The sequence below is a fragment of the Podarcis raffonei genome, chromosome 1, assembly GCF_027172205.1.
Source record: "Podarcis raffonei isolate rPodRaf1 chromosome 1, rPodRaf1.pri, whole genome shotgun sequence".
Taxonomy (NCBI): Eukaryota; Metazoa; Chordata; class Lepidosauria; order Squamata; family Lacertidae; genus Podarcis; species Podarcis raffonei.
The window spans coordinates 9496776-9515881 of NC_070602.1; the positions used below are offsets into that span (position 1 = coordinate 9496776).

At 42.6% G+C, this 19106-nt stretch overlaps 1 protein-coding gene across 1 annotated transcript in view; it reads left to right on the forward strand.

The window, feature by feature from the left end:
• HIF1A (hypoxia inducible factor 1 subunit alpha) overlaps positions 1 to 19106 on the forward strand; it is a 40177-nt gene that overhangs the window by 9436 nt on the left and 11635 nt on the right. Inside the window, exons 2-6 of the mRNA XM_053403545.1 lie at positions 13216 to 13406; positions 15223 to 15368; positions 15527 to 15611; positions 17035 to 17147; positions 17771 to 17973. Of these exons, the coding sequence (XP_053259520.1) occupies positions 13216 to 13406; positions 15223 to 15368; positions 15527 to 15611; positions 17035 to 17147; positions 17771 to 17973 (738 nt within the window). The remainder of the gene's footprint in view (positions 1 to 13215; positions 13407 to 15222; positions 15369 to 15526; positions 15612 to 17034; positions 17148 to 17770; positions 17974 to 19106) is intronic.

The window sequence follows — 19106 nt, forward strand, 5'->3', positions numbered from 1 at the left end:
GCGTTACATATTAAAAACTTCCCTGAACAGGGCTGCCTTAAGATGTCTTCTGAATGTCAAGTAATTATATATCTCTTTGACATCTGATGGGAGGGCATTCCACAGGGCGGGCACCACTACCGAGAAGGCCCTCTGTCTGGTTCCCTGTAGCCTCACTTCTCGCAATGAGGGAACCGCAAGAAGGCCCTCGGCGCTGGATCTCAGTGTCCGGGCTGAACGATGGGGGTGGAGACGCTCCTTCAGGTATACAGAACCGAGGCCGTTTAGGGCTTTAAAGGTCAGCACCAACACTTTGAATCGTGCTCGGAAACGTACTGGGAGCCAATGCAGATCTCTCAGAACCGGTGTTATGTGGTCCCGGCGGCCACTCCCAGTCACCAGTCTAGCTGCCGCATTCTGGATTAATTGCAGTTTCCGGGTCACCTTCAAAGGTAGCCCCACGTAGAGCGCATTGCAGTAGTCCAAGCGTGAGTCTGTTTACGAACTCCGCAAAACCGGAAGTAGTGTCCCGCTTTGAGAACTTTACCTCAGTCTACGAACAGAATGCTGATAGGGAAGGATAAACATCTGATCTGCTCCACCCCCAATACACAGCTAAACTTATCAGTGGTCCTCCAAGGAGGGGATGGAAGGAACAGCTTCTGCTTGAATCAGAGAATGAAGTGTGGAGCACTAATGGAGCTTCACTGACTCTCTAGTTCTGTGATGGTACTGCCCAGTAGGAATAGCGGTATCATGGTCCTGCTGATTATTGGTATCACTCTGTAAATAAACAAACGATGATGATAATTATAATTATAATAATTGAACTCATTTCTGACCTCTGAATTTAGGTTCATCAGCCCCTTCTTCCTTTTTATTAGTGGGATTTTTTGTTTGTTTCCACTGTAACAAGCAGCCTGACAAAGCCATCTTCACCCCTGGAAGATGGGACCCAAAGTGCTGGGCTATACTGCATCTTTCAAGGGAATTTCTCGTCAGTCTGCTTCTGTCTGTGAAGTCTGCTGAGAGGCCCTGGTACACACATAACATTGATGTCAGGGAACTGCCATCGGAGCTAGAGGAGGAGGCAAGGCTCCCGAGCGATGCTGGAGAGGGGCCCAGCAGGGGGAGAGGCAGCCCATCTGCTGGGGAAGGCAATCAGCGTAACACCAGGTGTGAAGGGGGGCTGATGGGGGAATCGACGAAGGGGCTCCAGGACTCCTCACCGGAGACCAGCGGGGAGAGCACTGATCCTCCGCTGCCCACGCCCACCCTGCGCAGAAGACTTTCGCGCAGGGAGAGTAGGAGGAGACTTGGTGTCAAAGAACTTCTGTGTTGGAAGAAGTTCAAGAAACGGCCACTGACGGATTCTGCTAGTGACTGAGCAGCCACGAAGCTAATGGCTGTCCAGACAAGAAAGGTTTAACCAGGCAACCAAGCCCAGAGTGGCAGTAACTTACGCACGAGCAACCCCTATAACCATTACAATTAGCTATATATTTATAGTTTCCTCTTTGCAACCATATGAGATAGGAAGTTGACAGATAAATAATAAAGTCTTTGGAAGCTGTGTGTATGTGTTTGAGGAATACATTCACAACCTCACCAAGGTTGCCTGTGTCGTCTTTTTGAGGCTCTCTGGAATCCTAACCCGAGGAACATTTGATATCTAGTTGTCCCCTGATGGTCTCATTTTGTATTTAAGTACAAAATACATATATCCTTAAAAGCCAGAAAGAATGAAATACTGGATAAAATGCTAAGGAAAAATCAAGACAGGTAGCTGGGGGGGGGACAGTTATGAGCCAGATAAATTGATATTTTTTGGATCAATTTTTGTTGGTGAAAATGTATGTAATCAGTTTAGTTAAAAGTAATTATTGTTGGGATATAACATGCAATAAATAAAATAACAAGCACAACAACCTTTCCATTCTACCTGACAGTTACCTGAACTCTAAAGCTTGCATACTCTTTCAGTAAACTGGTCCAGAAAAATATTACATTACCTATTTTGTGTATCTCATTCTCTGGAGTTTCAAAGGAACTCTAGTTTTTGCCACTGTACTATAATTTCTGGCGACTTACCACTTCCTCTAGGTCACAGCCCAGCCCAATACAGTAACACCTAATTTACAGGCAACTGGCGAGAAAAGAATATACAATACCAATGAATTGTGTGGTGGTTTTCCTGAAACCAAATAACCTACAGAAGACAAATTAGTGCTGCCTCTTATTTTGTAGGCACTGAAACTTGGTTTTCTGATTATTTTGTTGAAAGCTGCTTTGAGCTTGTGTAAAGGTTGCCTGTAAATGTGTGTTTTTTTTAAAAAAATGTATTGTTTACAGGGCATACTTTTTCGAGAGTTGTCTTGTTTACAGGACACATTTTTTGGGAGAATAACTTAAGTTTTGAGGTGTTAGGATAAAAGCGCAAGAGCAGCTCCTTTAAAGGGACTGCCTGGGCGGGGGGAATAGCAGAAGGAATAAGTTTTCCTCTGTTTATCCAGGTGGACTATTTTGTTTGGGCATCTGAGTTGCTTGTTTTGAGGTATTCTCCAGCAGTAATGTGAATACTTGCTTAATGGTGGTACATTTGTCTAATTTACAATAGTCATATAATATGATTGTATACCTCTCAAATCACCAGGAGACTTAATCCCCATGGTTGACTTCAGTGAGACTACTTTGGAGTAATTAATTTTGTGGATTGCAATCTTTGGTTTGTGACTTGATCACTAAGCATAAATCACGAGCTGCCTTTTCATTAACCCTTCATTGCACCTGCACATTTATCTTTTTGGAATAAAACACTTAGAAGCAAAACAGTTCAGTAGTCAGGCTTGAGTATCTGAAGCATTTAAAATTTAGAGTCCAGATCTTACAGCTTTTTTGTTGTTGTTTTTAACTTTCCCAACTGCTTTACTTACAGTGTTAGGTTTTGCGGTCCCTGGAAGCAGCTATACGATGTTGCAGGCTGGAATTACTTAGCTATACAGTATATATCAAACCTAATACTATAGTGGGAGAAGTTTTGGGACACAGTAGTACATGTGAGTTTGATAACGTTGGTAAGTCAAGCAAATGGGGCAAGCTGTAGTTCCCAACGCTGCTGCATAAGGAGTGCCAGATGTAGTATTTACCGTATTTTTTTCTCTATAAGATGCACCAGACCATAAGACGCACCTAGTTTTTGGAGGAGGAAAACAAGGGGAAAAAAATATTCTGAATCTCAGAAGCCAGAACAACATGAGGGATCGCTGCGCAGCGAAAGCAGCAATCCCTCTTGCTGTTCTGGCTACTGGGATAGCTGCGCAGCCTGCATTTGCTCCATAAGACGCACAAACATTTCCCCTTACTTTTTAGAAGGGAAAAAGTGAGTCTTATAGAGCAAAAAATACGGTACTCAGCAGGAATAAATGGTATGGGCTGTGCAAGTTCTATCCTTCATTGTTCTATGCTCAGGCTTTCAGTTTTTGGAAAATATTCCTACTTTGTGAGCAAAAACATTTGCCACTCTGATTTCTCACTGTTGAACCCTGCCCCATCCCCCACCCTCTCTCCCTTAGAAGTATATGCAGAGTCAGGTTACTGCTATTCTAGCAAACATCCTGTAAATTAAAAAAAGGTAGTTCTCAAGAAATTTGGCTCCATCATTTACAATTTCTACTAAGGGACTCAGCAACCACATAAGACCTTCTGTGGAATTTAAACATGGTTTACCATAAAAGCAAAAATAAATTTTGTCATTTGACTGCAACCATAAATATTGGATAAGGACACTGATAACTTCTTTCTGTTGGCTTTATTTCTGAGTTGGATTCCTGTAAGAGATTAAAACCAGTGTTAGAAACTCAGATATATTATCTAATCAACAAATACAGCAGTGTTTCTGTGAGACGTATGTGCACACTGATTACAGCTGATTGGTTGGACAGGACTTCAGAAATATGAGTTGTCATCTTGTTCCTTCAACTTCCCAAGCTGCCTTTGTACCTTTGATCTTTTATTTGTTGGGGGCTTCTATAGTTGCCATTTTATAAACTTGAAAAGACAGGCCTTTTATATGAAAGCAGATATACATGTAACTCTTGTCAAGTCTTTTTTTTTTAATGTTTATCTACCCTGGGAATTGTACTTGAGCTAAGCCTGAAAAACAGCTTAAATTATATTTAGTTAAAATAAAAAATTATAGTTGAGTAGCACCTTAAAGGTAAAGGAACCCCTGACCTTTAGCCGAGTCGTGGACGACTCTGGGGTTGCGGCGCTCATCTTGCTTTACTGGCCGAGGGAGCCGGCGTACAGCTTTCAGATACCATGCACACGAAAGTAAGCGCACAAAAGCAGATACCTATTACAAACTTAGTTGCTCTCTAAGGTGCTACTATGTAATAACATAACATCAGACCAACACGGCTACCTACCTGAATTTACATTTAGTTAGTGTATGGCGGGTGGCGCTGTGGTTGTTAGCCGCCCTGAGCCTGGCTTCGGCTGGGGAGGGCGGGATATAAATAAAAATTTATTATTACTATTATTATTATTATTATTATTATTATTATTATTATTATTATACCACAGAGCCTAGGGCTTGCTGATCAGAAGGTTGGCAGTTCGAATCCCCGCAACAGGGTGAGCTCCTGCTCCTGCCAACCTAGCTGTTAGAAAGCACATCAGAGTGCAAGTAGATAAATAGGTACCGTTCCGGTGGGAAGGTAAACGTCGTTTCTGTGCGCTGCTCTGGTTTCGCCAGAAGCGGCTTAGTCATGCTGGCCACATGACCCGGAAAAACTGTCTGTGGACAAACGTCGGCTCCCTCGGGCAGTAAAACAAGATGAGCGCCGCAACCGGACCTAATGGTCAGAGGTCCCTTTACCTTTACCTAGTTTGTGTATACACCCCAGGCACTCTCAGGCCCCCACTGAGACAGAACGGCCCAGAGATTCATCTCTACACACCCTCAAGGCTGTGCTATTCCTAGATATTTGAGCCCTTTTCCTATTAGTTTCGTAATCACCCTACACTCTTTCTCCAAGCTTTCTGCATTTACCCTTATTTTGGTGCTTCATCTAGCTTTCACAGGCCCTGCCCCAGACCAAACAAGCATCCAGTTCCTGAAGAGAGGCTGCGGCCAACCCTCCTTGCTTTTCCTTTTCACAAATGGCCAGATAGCACTTAATTAACCATCTGTTTTATTGGCTAGTTTTACATGTTGGGAAAAGGGGAACACAGAAATGTGTTCAGAATGTCTTCAGAAGTGAAGCTCGAAACCATGTGATACTGGAGACTGCATGTGAAGACTTGGAACAGGAGTGATTATTTCCTGGTTTTTATACACAATTACTGTAAAATGGAGATGGGAAGAGTTTTCACAGGATAAAAATGAGACTACTGGCAAGGCCAAATGTATGTGTGTTTAAAAATGTAATATTTTGTGTTTTATTTTTATAAGTGGTTGTATATGAATTTCACTTGCAAAAAGAATATGGAAAGGGTGATGACAGCTTAATTATTTTGAATAACTTTTAGAACAGAGGATATAGTAACATAAATCAATCTGCAATAAAGGAAACACTTTTAAGGCCTTGTATAATGAAGTAGGTGGTGCTAATATATAATATTGGTGGAGATAGTTCCTTTCAGCAGTGTTTTGGTGATCATCACAGCATTTCTTGGTAATCATACTAAATGTATAGTAGCAGTTGTTTCAGAATCCAAAAATATTGGCAGGGCATAAGTGCTGTTTACATGTATTTTATAAATAGAGGAATTAATTACTGTTGTTGCTGTTCCAGTGAAGGCATTAAGTCCTCAATCAGGAAGACCACCCATGGAATCAGAAAATTACCACTCTGGGAGTGTATACACAAACAATAACAGTGAAAAAAGGTCACCACCAGTATCAATTCTTTTTTATTTAGCCATTATATAGGGACAAGCAGCCAAACTGAAAAACGTCTGCAGAAGTCAGTTGTTGTTAAACCATAATGCCTCCCTAAAGCTTAAGATGTGGTCTTCTTCACTGCCTGGTAAGGGCATTAAGACCTGCAAATGGAACCTGGTTAGTTAGATTTGTCATGGCCTGATGAATGTCAGCTTGTAGTAACATGGAGGTGGGCTTTTTCTCTGGTGCCGCCAGTACTGTGGAATGCTCTGCCTGCTGAAATGTGGGAGGCCCCATCGGTATTGGCAGTATGGTCGCCCTTGAAGATGCGCCTCTTCAGACTAGCATTTCTTCCTGTTATATATTTAATTTTGGGTGTTTTAATGTAGTTTTATTGTGTGTGTTAATTATGGATACCTGTAGTTTTATAATTGGCTTTATTCTTACTATTTTGCTGTTGGATTTTGTCTCTCATCTGCCTTGGTAGCTCTTCTTGAAATAAAATGCAATATATTGATAATTCTCTTTACTACTAACATTACTATTAATAGTACATTAGCAACATTGGGCTAAATCAGAGATGGCAAATATGATGCCTTCCAGATGTAGTTGGACTACAACTCCTTACATCTTTGACCATTGGCACTGTTGGCTGGGGCTGCTGGGAGTTAAGAGTCAAATATTATCTTGGGGGCACCAAGTTGGGTACCACTGTGCCAAACAGTATGCATGCTGGTTGATGAGAATGGTCTCAAGTATAAGGTTTGCATTATTGTCTGAAAAAGCCCTGAGCAAAGTAGAGGAAACCTAGAGCTGAGAGCTAATAGAAAAACAAGACTTTTGTTTTTAACAAGACAGATGAAACCACAGGTAGAACATTGACAAATCTTGAGTGCTACCCTGTACTCATCATAACTTATTATTGGCAGATCCCTGTGTGCATGCCACAATTCTGCAGAAGTGCAGAGAAAACACCAAATGTGAAAGTGGCCACAGAGCTCTTGCTTCCTTAGAAATTCTGCTTTTGCCTTTTAGTGGTGATGGCAGCTGTTAGAGAGGAGTCTTCAAGCCTTATGACTGTGAACGTTGCCTTGAACATTGTATGCAATGTTTTCTCCTTATGGAAGCCTTAAATGTGGTTGAGTAAGATACTGGCAGTTGGGGGCAAGGCCCTGGATGCCTGTTTGCAAGGAGAAACAGCATGATATATGCACAGACCTAGCTATCATTAAAAAGTTAGCAACAGTCTATTCCAGGGCTGGGGAGCCTGGGGCCCCACAAATCTTACTGAAGTCCAACTTTCAGTATGGCCAGGGGACAGGAATGATGGGAGTTGTAGTTTTACCCTATCTGGAGGCCACAGGCTCCGCAGCCCTGGCATGGTTTCAGTCCATTCTCCATGCTCCCATGATTTCAGTGACGAAAGGACCCCCAAGGTAGCTTATAAATAGAACAAAGCATAAATCTATACTATATCGCCTGCATCATACTTGTCTAAATCATGAATCCCTCTTCAGTTTGTGCTGTGGATAAACAACATTCCTCTGGTAAATATGCTTCAAGTTACCTTGACAGGACTCCAAGGCAGTAGGAAGTTGTACAAATCCTGCTGACCTAGTTCTTTGTGTAACTTGGGGAGCTGCCATCCGCATTGTGTTGGTGACACAGGACTGCTTCTGCCTGTCAATAGTTATGTCTAAAAACACGATGTGGAAAGAGTAATGTAAGCTGTGTTCAAGAAGGGTACATTGACTGACGGGTGTTGCCAAAGGCAGAAGAAGCAGATGTTGCCAAGAGAGATGGGAGCGGCTTGGCAGCATCCACAGGGTGTGGGCCAACCCTTTCCAACAGACACAGCAGCGAGTTCTGAGGAATCCAAAACGAATCAGGGCTGCAAGTATTTGGCTATTTAAAACAACCCGATGAACTTCAACTTTCCACCCAGAAGATACTGTTCCTTCTCTCTGCCAATTCATTTCCTTCCCCACTGCCATTTTTTCTCCCATTTCTTTAAACTGCTAGCCTTTAAAAAGGCCTTTCCTATCTTCCCACCCTTCTCTCTTTTGACGTGCTGTGTTCCCAAACCCCAGCTGCGCCTCGTCTTGCAGCTTTGCTTTTTATTTTCCCCCTCCAAACCCAGATTGGAGCATCTCTGCGAATCACAGTTGACGATTCTTACTGTTAGAGCAGTTTAGTCACTGGCAGAAGGACTTTTCTGCCAGCCCCACACCTCTGCAACATTGCCACAGCTTATTCAGTTGCTGCAAGAGGTGCCAATGGCATATAATATATGAAGCAACTTCCAGACCCTTATCGGAGGGCGGGATACCACTCTAGCCATATTGTTATCATGAAACATCAAGTAACATTTCTGGTGCTTTTTATATGGGCTTCCTTGCCAGTACAGTGGTACCTCTGGATGTGAATGGGATCTGTTCCGGAGCCCCGTTTGCATCCTGAGCAGAACACAACCCGCATGCGCGGGTTGCGATTCGCCGCTTCTGCACATGTGCGGGGCGTCATTTTGAGTGTCTGCGCGAGCGGCGAAACCCAGAAGTAAACCGTTCCGTTACTTACGGGTCACCGCAGAATGCAACCTGAAAACACTCAACCTGAAGCATCTTTAACCCGAGGTATGACTGTATTTGAAACTCTGGTATAAGCTAGATGCCAAGCAGCACCTTAAACCTAGGTTGCACTTGCCACAGTGGAATGTCTTGTTTGTCAGGGGGTTGGAATAGATGACCCTCGGGGTTCCTTCCAGCACTACAGTTCTATGATTCTATGATCTCAGCTACATTGTTTGAATGTAGCTTTCTCTTACAACAATTCTCTTGTCCCAGTATGCAAGAAGAAGAAACACACAAAGTGGAAATGGCAATGAACCATGAACTTAAGGCAGAAGTTTTTAAATGCTGATTGCTGGGTTCCATTTGGGTGGCTTGTGGAAAGCAGTCGTGTGTGTGCGTGCGCATGCGCGCTTCTGAAATACCACTTGTTGGAAGCTGCAAGAGAAATTGCCGCCTCTTAAATGTTGTGATAGCTTTATGAATAGGCTTATTAGTAGCCTTTTGAAGTTAAATATTTCATTTGACTGAATTGTGTATGTGTGTGTGTTTCATCACAATCTGATAGAAGTGGCGGTTAATCACATCTAAATTAATTTAAGTGCTTGCTGCACTAGATCATTTTAGTGGGTCTGGCTTCATCATTGAAACAGATGGGTTGTGCACCTGAGATGATTGATGGATCCATCCTTGGTACACTGAATCAATTGATTGCTGGCAACCTTACTCATAATTCAGGTAGCAATATGTGATATTTTAGGAATAGTTTTATTAATAACCACGTAGCTCTTTTTATAATATTACTTGAGTGTTCAGAGTATTGAATCATATTTACAGCCTTATAAGGCAGATGTGGGGGAACATTGGGCCCTCCTCATGTTTGCTGAACTGCAGCTCCCATCAGCCCCAGCAAGCATGGCCAATGGGTATTGTAGTTAAGCAATATCTGGAGAGCCGAAGAGCCCCCACACTTGTTGTAAGATAAGAACTATATTAACATAAGCTGTGCAGGATCAGACAAAAGACCCATCTCATCTCTCAGGTTTACCACACTGGTAATGTTGTCACCCAGAGAACCTAGATTTGTAGGGCTATTAATTAATAAATGCCTCCTGGAAAACCTCCAGAGTTGGCTATTAATTTTATGTATTTATTTCAATAATTCATATCTTCCGAGAGAGTCTCAGAAGAGACATTTAGGCAGCTTACATCCTTCATCAAACACAAAACAATACCTTTGCTGCAAGCATCATTTGAAAACTGCCTTTCAACTCCCCATTAGTCACTTTTATGCTGGCTGTTCTGTTTTCTTCACTGTCTTCCATCTTACCTTTCACTCTGCTAGTCTGAATGCCACAGGAGCTCCCTTCCAATTCTCCTCTCACAAAACCCAGCACACTGAGCCCTTAAAATCACCCTCTGTGCTCTTCCTCCACCTTCCAAATAGTTCACTTTATAGCAGCTCTCCTAGACATTTCTCAACAATTCACTGCCTCTTGCTGCCAAATCATTCCTCACGGCACTGCTGTGCCAATCCTCCCTAAAGTCCCACAAACCTCCCTCTCATCTCGCCCAACCTTTCAATGCTGCAGTCAAAACTCCTTCTGAAGTCAACAGCCCCTGCTCCTTATCAGTAGCGTATTGAACCATCACATTGTGGTTAATAGGTGCGGGCAGACCTGTTTTCCTTGAATTTCTCCAATCGCCTTTTATTACGTCTGTACATTGCCTTTCCATCATAAGCTACCCAAGGTAGCTAAGATTAAAATGAACTCTTTAAAGGTTATATATTAAACAATATTGATATAATGCTTAGTGTCAGACTAGGATCTGGGAGACCAGAGTTTGAATTCCCACTCAGCCACGAAGCTCACAGGGGGACTTTGGGCTTCTCACCGTGAACTCCTCCCAGGAGAAGTGGGATATACCGTATTTTTCGCTCTATAACACGCACCAGACCATAACACGCACATAGTTTTTAGAGGAGGAAAACAAGAAAAAAAATATTCTAAACAAAATAGTGGATATATGATTTTTGTGGTTCATGCTGTGGCCACAGACATGTGATCTGACAGTGAGTTTGGAGTAGCCCAGTGCAAAAATCCTGAGGATCCATGTGGATCCATGCTTTGTAACCATGGTGGAGGGAAGGAAGGGGAACCATGGATCCTCTGCTCACGACTGCAGCAGATCCCCCCCCCCCGCCACCCGCCGGCATTCGCTCCATAACACGCACAGACATTTCCCCTCACTTTCTAGGAGGAAAAAAGTGAGTGTTATGGTGCAAAAAATACGGTAAATGTAGTATTAATAATTGTGTGTATGAAAAATTCCAGGGGGGTGGAAATCACAGTTTGTTGTGAAATGGTGGCCACTCGGTCACATTTTGGATTAGCCCTAGGTGTGCACAGTAGTTCAAAGTTAACAAAATTGAGGAGACGTACCCTTCAGCAAAACAAAGCAAAGCAAAAACGAACACTTGCAGTATATTTTATTTTTAGAACAATTCTTGGCTCAGCTGGTGAATTTCCTTGTAATTGCCACAACACAGAGAATTTTTAGAGTAGAAATTCTGCAGAGAAGGGTGCACGTGACGAAGTGGTAACAGAAGTGAAACTACCGAAAATAATGATTTTGCATAGACTTTTCTCTCTCTTCTTTAAACAAATGGGGTGGGGGGAATTGGAAGGTGAGCTCGTATTACAGAAGCGATGCTGCAGTTCCAGGGTATCTTGTACAGTGGTAAAGGTAAAGGGGACCCCTGACCATTAGGTCCAGTCGTGGCCGACTTTGGGGTTGCGGCGCTCATCTCGCTTTATTGGCCGAGGGAGCTGGCGTACAGCTTCCGGATCATGTGGCCAGCATGACTAAGCCTTTCTTGTGAACCAGAGTGGTGCACAGAAACGCCGTTTACCTTCTTGCCTGAGCGGTACCTATTTATCTACTTGCACTTTGATGTGCTTTTGAACTGCTAGGTTGGCAGGAGCAGGGACCGAGCAACGGGAGCTCACCCCATCGCTGGGATTCAAACCGCTGACCTTCTGATCGACAAGTCCTAGGCTCTGTGGATTAACCCACAGCGCCATCCGCGTCCCCTGTACAGTGGTACCTCGGGTTAAGTACTTAATTCGCTCTGGAGGTCCGTTCTTAACATGAAACTGTTCTTAACCTGAAGCACCACTTTAGCTAATGGGGCCTCCCACTGCCGCCGCACGATTTCTGTTCTCATCCTGAAGCAAAGTTCTTAACCCAAGGTACTATTTCTGCGTTAGCGGAGTCTGTAACGTGAAGCGTATGTAACCTGAAGCGTATGTAACCTGAGGTACCACTGTACGACCCTTTCCCTCCCCAAGAGAGATCTCTGAGAAAGCATGCCAAGCGGCTTATAAGGCATTCCTGTTCAAAAGGCATAGCTGCTCAGTTTCTCCATGAGTAAGTCATCTGGATAGCTTAAAGGAATTGCCTTACATGGAAGATCTGAGCTGCTGTGAAATGCAAGCTATATTGGGTAGAAAGAGTAACTGGAAAAAAATAGCTCAACCTTTCAAAAACCTGATATGAAGATGGTGCCTACCCTCCTGCTCATCTTTCCTACACTGCTACGTCTTTCAGGCTTTGCATATCTCTGTGCAGCCGCTGCTCTGGCTTGCTGGTTATCCTCCCCACTACTCTGGTGGAGCTATTCCAGTGGGACCAGTGCCACACATAGAGCCAGTATGACAGGTAGAGCCATGTGCTTGACCATGGCAGGTGTGCTAGCACTGCTTTGCTTTTGAGTTTCTAGTACTGTGGCCTTCAGAGGCATGGCTGGTGTTGGCAAAGGACAAGAGTGTCTACTAGTGGTGGACCCTCACGATGGGATTCCTTCCCAAGGAAGTCCCAGTCGCCCACACCTTGCAGGCTTTTGCAAAGATAGCCGAAAGCTTATTTCGGGCTGACTAAACAATTTTAATTATTTTAACAGGGATTATTATTTTGTTGTTTTGGCATTTGTTTTTGGTTAAGCGCTCGAAATAGTTCTGAAACTTCATCATTTCTCACTGAACGCAGTAACTCTGTATTGGAATTGCTAGGAATTGTTAACTGCTTGCAAACCACTGCTTTTCAACCTTTGGGCAGCTCCTGCCACCCCCAGCCACCTTGGCCAATGGACAAAGAGGATGGGAGTTATAGTGCAACATCATCTGGGGGCTCAAGGCTGAAGAACACTGTTGTAAACCACCTATGGAGCCTCTTCTAGCACTGAATGTCAGATTAAAGGGGACGTGGGTGGCGCTGTGGGTTAAACCACAAAGCCTAGGACTTGCCGATCAGAAGGTCGGCGGTTTGAATCCCCACGACGGGGTGAGCTCCCGTTGCTCGGTCCCTGCTCCTGCCAACCTAGCAGTTCGAAAGCACGTCAAAGTGCAAGTAGATAAATAGGTACCGCTCCGGCGGGAAGGTAAATGGCATTTCTGTGCGCTGCTCTGGTTCGCCAGAAGCGGCTTAGTCATGCTGGCCACATGACTCGGAAGTTGTATGCCGGCTCCCTCGGCCAATAAAGCGAGATGAGCGCCGCAACCCCAGAGTCAGTCACGACTGGACCTAATGGTCAGGGGTCCCTATGTGGTTGAGGTTCTTTCTCCCTTCTAGACTAAAAACCCGTGGCGTTTTTCAGGTGGCTAGGAGAGTGGTATGGTGGCTCTGTCTTCAGGTAGTTGCTTGGAGGCAGTAATTCCTCAGTGAAAACACAAGGCAAATACACATGGTCTTAAATACTCATGGTTAACTTCATTTCCGCAGGATTAGTTCAGAACGCAGAAAGGAGAAGTCCAGAGATGCAGCCAGGTGCCGGAGGAGTAAGGAATCGGAGGTGTTCTATGAACTGGCTCACCAGTTGCCTCTTCCCCACCATGTGAGCGCACATCTCGACAAAGCCTCAATTATGAGGCTAACGATCAGCTACCTGCGCATGAGAAAACTGCTTGATGCAGGTGAGATTTTACAGATGAAGTAGGAGGGAGTGAAAAATAGGGTTTGGAACAATTCAGTGAATCAGAAGTTTTAACTCTTGTGTTTGTGTTGCAATGATCTGAAATTGCATCATTTCCCAGCAGCTTAATTTCACTCCCCACCCCCTGCAGGTCAGGAAGGTCATTTCGTGAAATAATTGGAGGGGAAAACCCAAGAACTATCTTGTTTTCAGTGGTTGGAGCTCAAAGTGTGCCATCCTCTCACCCTCAACCCCTGTGACATTGCTTTTGCTAGAGAATGTTACTTCCACAGAATGATGAGCTCTGGAAGATATAACAGACTTGCTATATTTTGTTAAAAGATTGCCAGCAACACAAGCTTTTTCAAGGTTTATTTGCATATATACCCTGCTTGGTTAAATTGCCACTGTTTCCACAATATTTTCTCAGCTGCCTCTGCCATCTCTTAAAAGCCCATTTTATATACCTTTTACGTAACCTTTAATACCTGGTTTATGCGGAGACAGACAGTAAAAGGCCCAGGGCATGGTTTGAAGGCACATGGTGCTCTAAACTTACTGAAACTAGTTTGCTCTATGCTTGGATGGCACAAACTGTAAGTTCCTGATTTACCTGAGAGAGCCAAACGTGTGTGATCTGATCCACTTGTGAAAGTACTTAATGGGGTGAGGACTTTTCCCTGAGAAATTTGTGATGTTAAGATATGTGAGTAGCATAGGTCATAAGTACGCATTAAAATTGGAACAGACACCATAGTAGTACTATCATTATCAGTCCATGTCTTGTTCTAACATACAAAATCAAGTATTCTTCATTTTTTCATTAAACTGGTTCTCCTGTTTTACTTCACAAACTTTTATTAGTTTTGCTATAGTGATGAATATCTCAGATACTGGAGTGTTGAGGAATATAATAATAATAATAATAATAATAATAATAATAATAATAATAATAATAATAATAATAGTAGTAGTAGTAGTAGCAGCAGCAGCAGCAGCAGCAGCAGCAGCAATTAATTCTAATAAATAAATATAATAAGTTGTTGTTGTTGTTGTTGTTGTTATAAACAACTGCCTTTCATTTCAAGAAGAAATATAGAGGTATTCACAAACAAACAAATTTATTATTTATACCCTACCCGTCTCAGGTATAAAAGCCAAGAAGCAAAATAATAATAATTTAAATCAATTACAAAAAATAGAGCTACCTGTAATTAAAATACATAGTAAAACAAGTAAATTAAAGCACCCATAATTAAATATACAGTGAGCAAGCTATTTAAAACAGCAAAACAGTTAAAACAGTTAAACAACAATCAGAGTAAGAGATTCAGATCTAGGGATCTGGGAAATTGAATGCACTGGCTTCGTCTCCCAAATCTTTGACCAGGCATTATCCTCAGATTGGTAACCAGTAGCCTTCTCCCAACATTCCTTTAGACCCTGTAGGTTTCCCATATCAGATTTAATTAGTTGATAGTGTACTCTTGCAGTCACATCCTTAGTATCAATATTGTATGTTCAAAGTCAGTCAAGGTTTTAGTGTCCTAAAATTTTGACTTTATAATGTATAATGTCCCTTATGAGCCTTCAGGCTACAAGAAGCCTTCATAAAGAAAATCTTGAGCTTTTATGTAGGTTCTTCAACTTTCATCTTTGATTAGCACCAACTTTCCACCTTTATGACTGGTGTATTTTAGCGATGATATGAATGAGTGCTGGTGGAATCAAACAGGAAATATGAACATTGGTGACTGACCAAATTTGTCTAATGCCTAGGTGTCTGAAATCTAATGTGTAGATGTCTTAATGTCTAGGTGACCTGGAGGCAGAAGCTGAAATGGAGACTCAGCTGAATTGCTTTTACTTAAAAGCTCTTGATGGATTTGTCATGGTTCTCTCAGAGGATGGAGACATGATCTACATGTCTGAAAATGTGAACAAGTGTATGGGGCTCACACAGGTAGGAAACCAGCATCTCCTCCCATCGCTTTAGCTGAAATAAAATATTTTCCTACAATACAGCCATAATCCCATTAACTTAAAAGTACTGAACCTGGGTTGGGTCCAGTGTTTTGTCTATGGAAAACACACTACTAGACTGAACTTTTTCTTTTGCAGTTCGAGTTGACCGGACACAGTGTGTTTGATTTCACTCATCCGTGTGACCAGGAAGAGCTGAGAGAAATGCTCACCCACCGGAATGGTAAAACATAGACGTTCAAACTTTTAACTTCAGGTCACATGCCTCATCTGATTGCTTGCTACTAATTATGCTTGATTGATTTAAGGAATAGCCTAACCCAGGATACCTAAATTTAAGTCTGAAACACCCAAGGTTGCTTTTCAAAAGTTATGAAAAGTTTTTGCACTGCATAGTTTGTTATGTTGTACTTTTCTGACGGTTGTAAGCTTCTTGCAAGGGTTTGAGCCCTAAAAGGTGGGAGTTACACAAATAAAACACAGATTTTAATATATTGATTAGAAATTGTGATTCAGTTAACGCATTTGCCCAGCCAAGGATCCTCTTTGTGGGTCCAGAGCCCCTGCTTCCTTTGCACATATGGCAATGTGTGACTTGAGCAACCCTCACATAGATCTAGACATGCCTGGGCTGTACTTGTGCAAAATCCTCCCTTTTGAGGGCCTGGGGAGCCAGCCAGTTGTAAAATGAGTAATGCTATACACTCATAGACCCAACCCTTCCCATGCCACTGATAGATTGAGGAGTTTATATGAATCAAATCTATGGGCCTGTGGCCCCACACACATATGTGATCTTCAGGCAGGAGATAATTTGAACCAGTACTGAAGATGCAAAATACTTAGCAACACTTGGTCTTTTGACCCTCGAGTGCCACTGTTTCGTCAAGTGAAAAGTTTTGGATGTGGAGCAACCACGGTTACATCAGCACGACGAGGGATAAATTGTGCCTTTTGACATAAAGCGCCATAGCTTACTACAGGGAATTTTTACTTGGAACAGTGGGATTACAACTTAAGCAGGATATTGTTGCTGCAGTTACTTGCACAAACTAATTTGTGTGCCTCATTGCAAGTGTACTTATCTGTCGCTTCATGCCATGAAAAGCTCTGAGCAAATATCAGTACCCTGTACTGGCTTTCTCACCTGCAAAACAGTTCATCTATCTTAATGATAGGATCTGTTTTCTGCATGTGCTTGAGAAGTACATTTAAGTACCTCTTGAAGATAAACTAAATCTGGTTTGACCTGCCTGGGGATTTGTTTGTTTGCCTTTAATTAAAAGAGGGGAGAGGCATTCTAAAACAACCTTGATACTATTCTGTTAATCCACCCACTTCTGAGTTGTTGTCCTCTAGGCCTTTTAAATTTTCATCTACACTGAGCACCTGTCTCCCACAATATTGACTACTTCTGTATTAATTGCCGCATTTTCTGAAACTCACATAGTTGCCATGTTCTCAACTCCAGCAGTTTCTACAGCATTAGACACCCTCCAAAACCCTCCAAAGTGCTTTAAATTCTGCTGGAAAAGAAACCGTAAAAGTATTTTTGCTGCATTACGTCTGTATTTCAGTTGTTGCCTTCTGGATTCAGTATTGCATGAAGTAGTGTATAATACTGATATTTAACACTCTTGCATTAGGTCCTGTGAAAAAGGGGAAGGAACATAACACGGAGCGCAGCTTTTTCCTCAGAATGAAGTGTACATTGACCAGCCGAGGAAGAACTGTCAATATAAAGTCTGCCACATGGAAGGTAATCATACATGTGCTCTCAAAGCAACAGACTTTGACGTTAGAATGGCTGGTGTCAAGATTTACAGTAGATCCGCAGCTTACACACATGTGTACATGTTTAGCTGTACGCGCTTGGCAAAAAAAAAAAATTAGAGGAGGAAGGAATCTGGGGGGGAAAGACTTTAGCAATCCCACCAGCCATTGAACCCAATGTTGTTTGCAGTCGGTGAGCCTTTGAGGAGCATCAAAGTAATGCTCGAATTAGCAATGGTTTTTGCTGCAAATTAGATACATAAGCTTGCTGCCTTTTGATGTTCCTCAGGTAATTAGAGTTGGTAGCTAAAGTTCAGTTGCCGAATGGTGAGGCTCCTTGTCATACAATACCCCTTTCAACTTTTGTTGTTTGATTCCCTCTGTTACTTTGTGCTATATGGTAACCAAGAAACACACGAGATGTAACTGGTTGTACTTTTGAATAAATAAGGTATACTGTTCATTGTATCAAATTGTAGTATACCTTATTTATTCAAAAGTACAGCCGGTTACGTCTTGTGTGTTTATTGAGTATGTTTCACGTAATCATAGGTTTGTTGTTGTTTTGCTATATGGTAACAGAGCTCTCCTTTTCACCCCAACACCCAGGTACTTCATTGCACAGGGCACATTCGCGTCTATGACAATTGCAACAACCAGACAGTGTGTGGATATAAAAAGCCCCCCATGACATGTTTGGTGTTAATCTGTGAACCCATCCCCCATCCATCAAATATTGAAGTCCCCTTGGACAGCAAGACGTTCCTCAGCCGCCACTGCCTTGACATGAAATTTTCATACTGTGATGAAAGGTAAAAGCTCTGAGTGAAAGTAAGTGGTGCCTGGCTTTTCGTGTGAATGGTGGTAGGTGGATCTGCGTGTTGTTACTACCCTTGTCTGTTTCCTTGACACTTTTTTTGGCAAGAGTTAAACAGGTAGGTCCTTGGGTGCACCTTTAAGTTTTGCAACTCCAGAAACTGAAAACTGATGATGCAAAATGCTTTCCAGATAAATTACGTGATGTATGTTCCATTTTAAGTTATGCTTGCCCTTTTCATAAGATTGTAACCAAAATGAAGGTGGTGTTTTTTTAAAAAACTTACTGAGGCAAGAACACACTACATTGCCACCCAGTGGCCAAAAGAATTAAATACGTTATGCTAGCCAGTAACTAAAACATGGCACTTATAAACATTCAACTTGGAGCAGAAGTGATTCTCACCGTGAACACCAAGGGCATTTTATGTAGTTTCTGTTACACCTTTATGTAAAACATTTTCATCCCATGATTTTATGCCCTGGATGCATCTTATCTAAAACTCAAAGAAACAAAACACTCACTAAGAGTCAGAATATGATGCACGGCGATGGCAGTTATTATTGGAACTTGTGGCAAGCTGAAATTGGTGGCATGAATTGGACTTAAATGTTGTACTTGAATTCAGAGACCTGAAGCAGCTGCCTTCTGTGTTAAATTACTGCTAGTTGTGATACGGAGGCATATATCTGCTATGATAAAAAGCAAAATGTAGGGAGCGATACCTATGTATTGACTGTATCATTGCATTTGCGGAATAATAAATAATAATAATAATAAATTTTATTTATATCCCGCCCTCCCCAGCCGAAGTCGGGCTCAGGGCGGCTAACAACAATAAAACAATACAAAAGTACAACACAAACAACACTCTAAAATCATTCATTATAAAATTAATTAAATTCAAGCCACTGGCCACCATTGGGCCAGAGCTCCGCGAAGATTGCCGAAGGAGGGAGTCAGGCTGTGCCCTGGCCAAAGGCCTGGCGGAACAGCTCTGTCTTGCAGGCCCTGCGGAAAGATGTCAAGTCCCGCAGGGCCCTAGTCTCTTGTGACAGAGCGTTCCACCAGGTCGGAGCCACAGCCGAAAAAGCCCTGGCTCTAGTTGAGGCCAGCCTAACTTCTCTG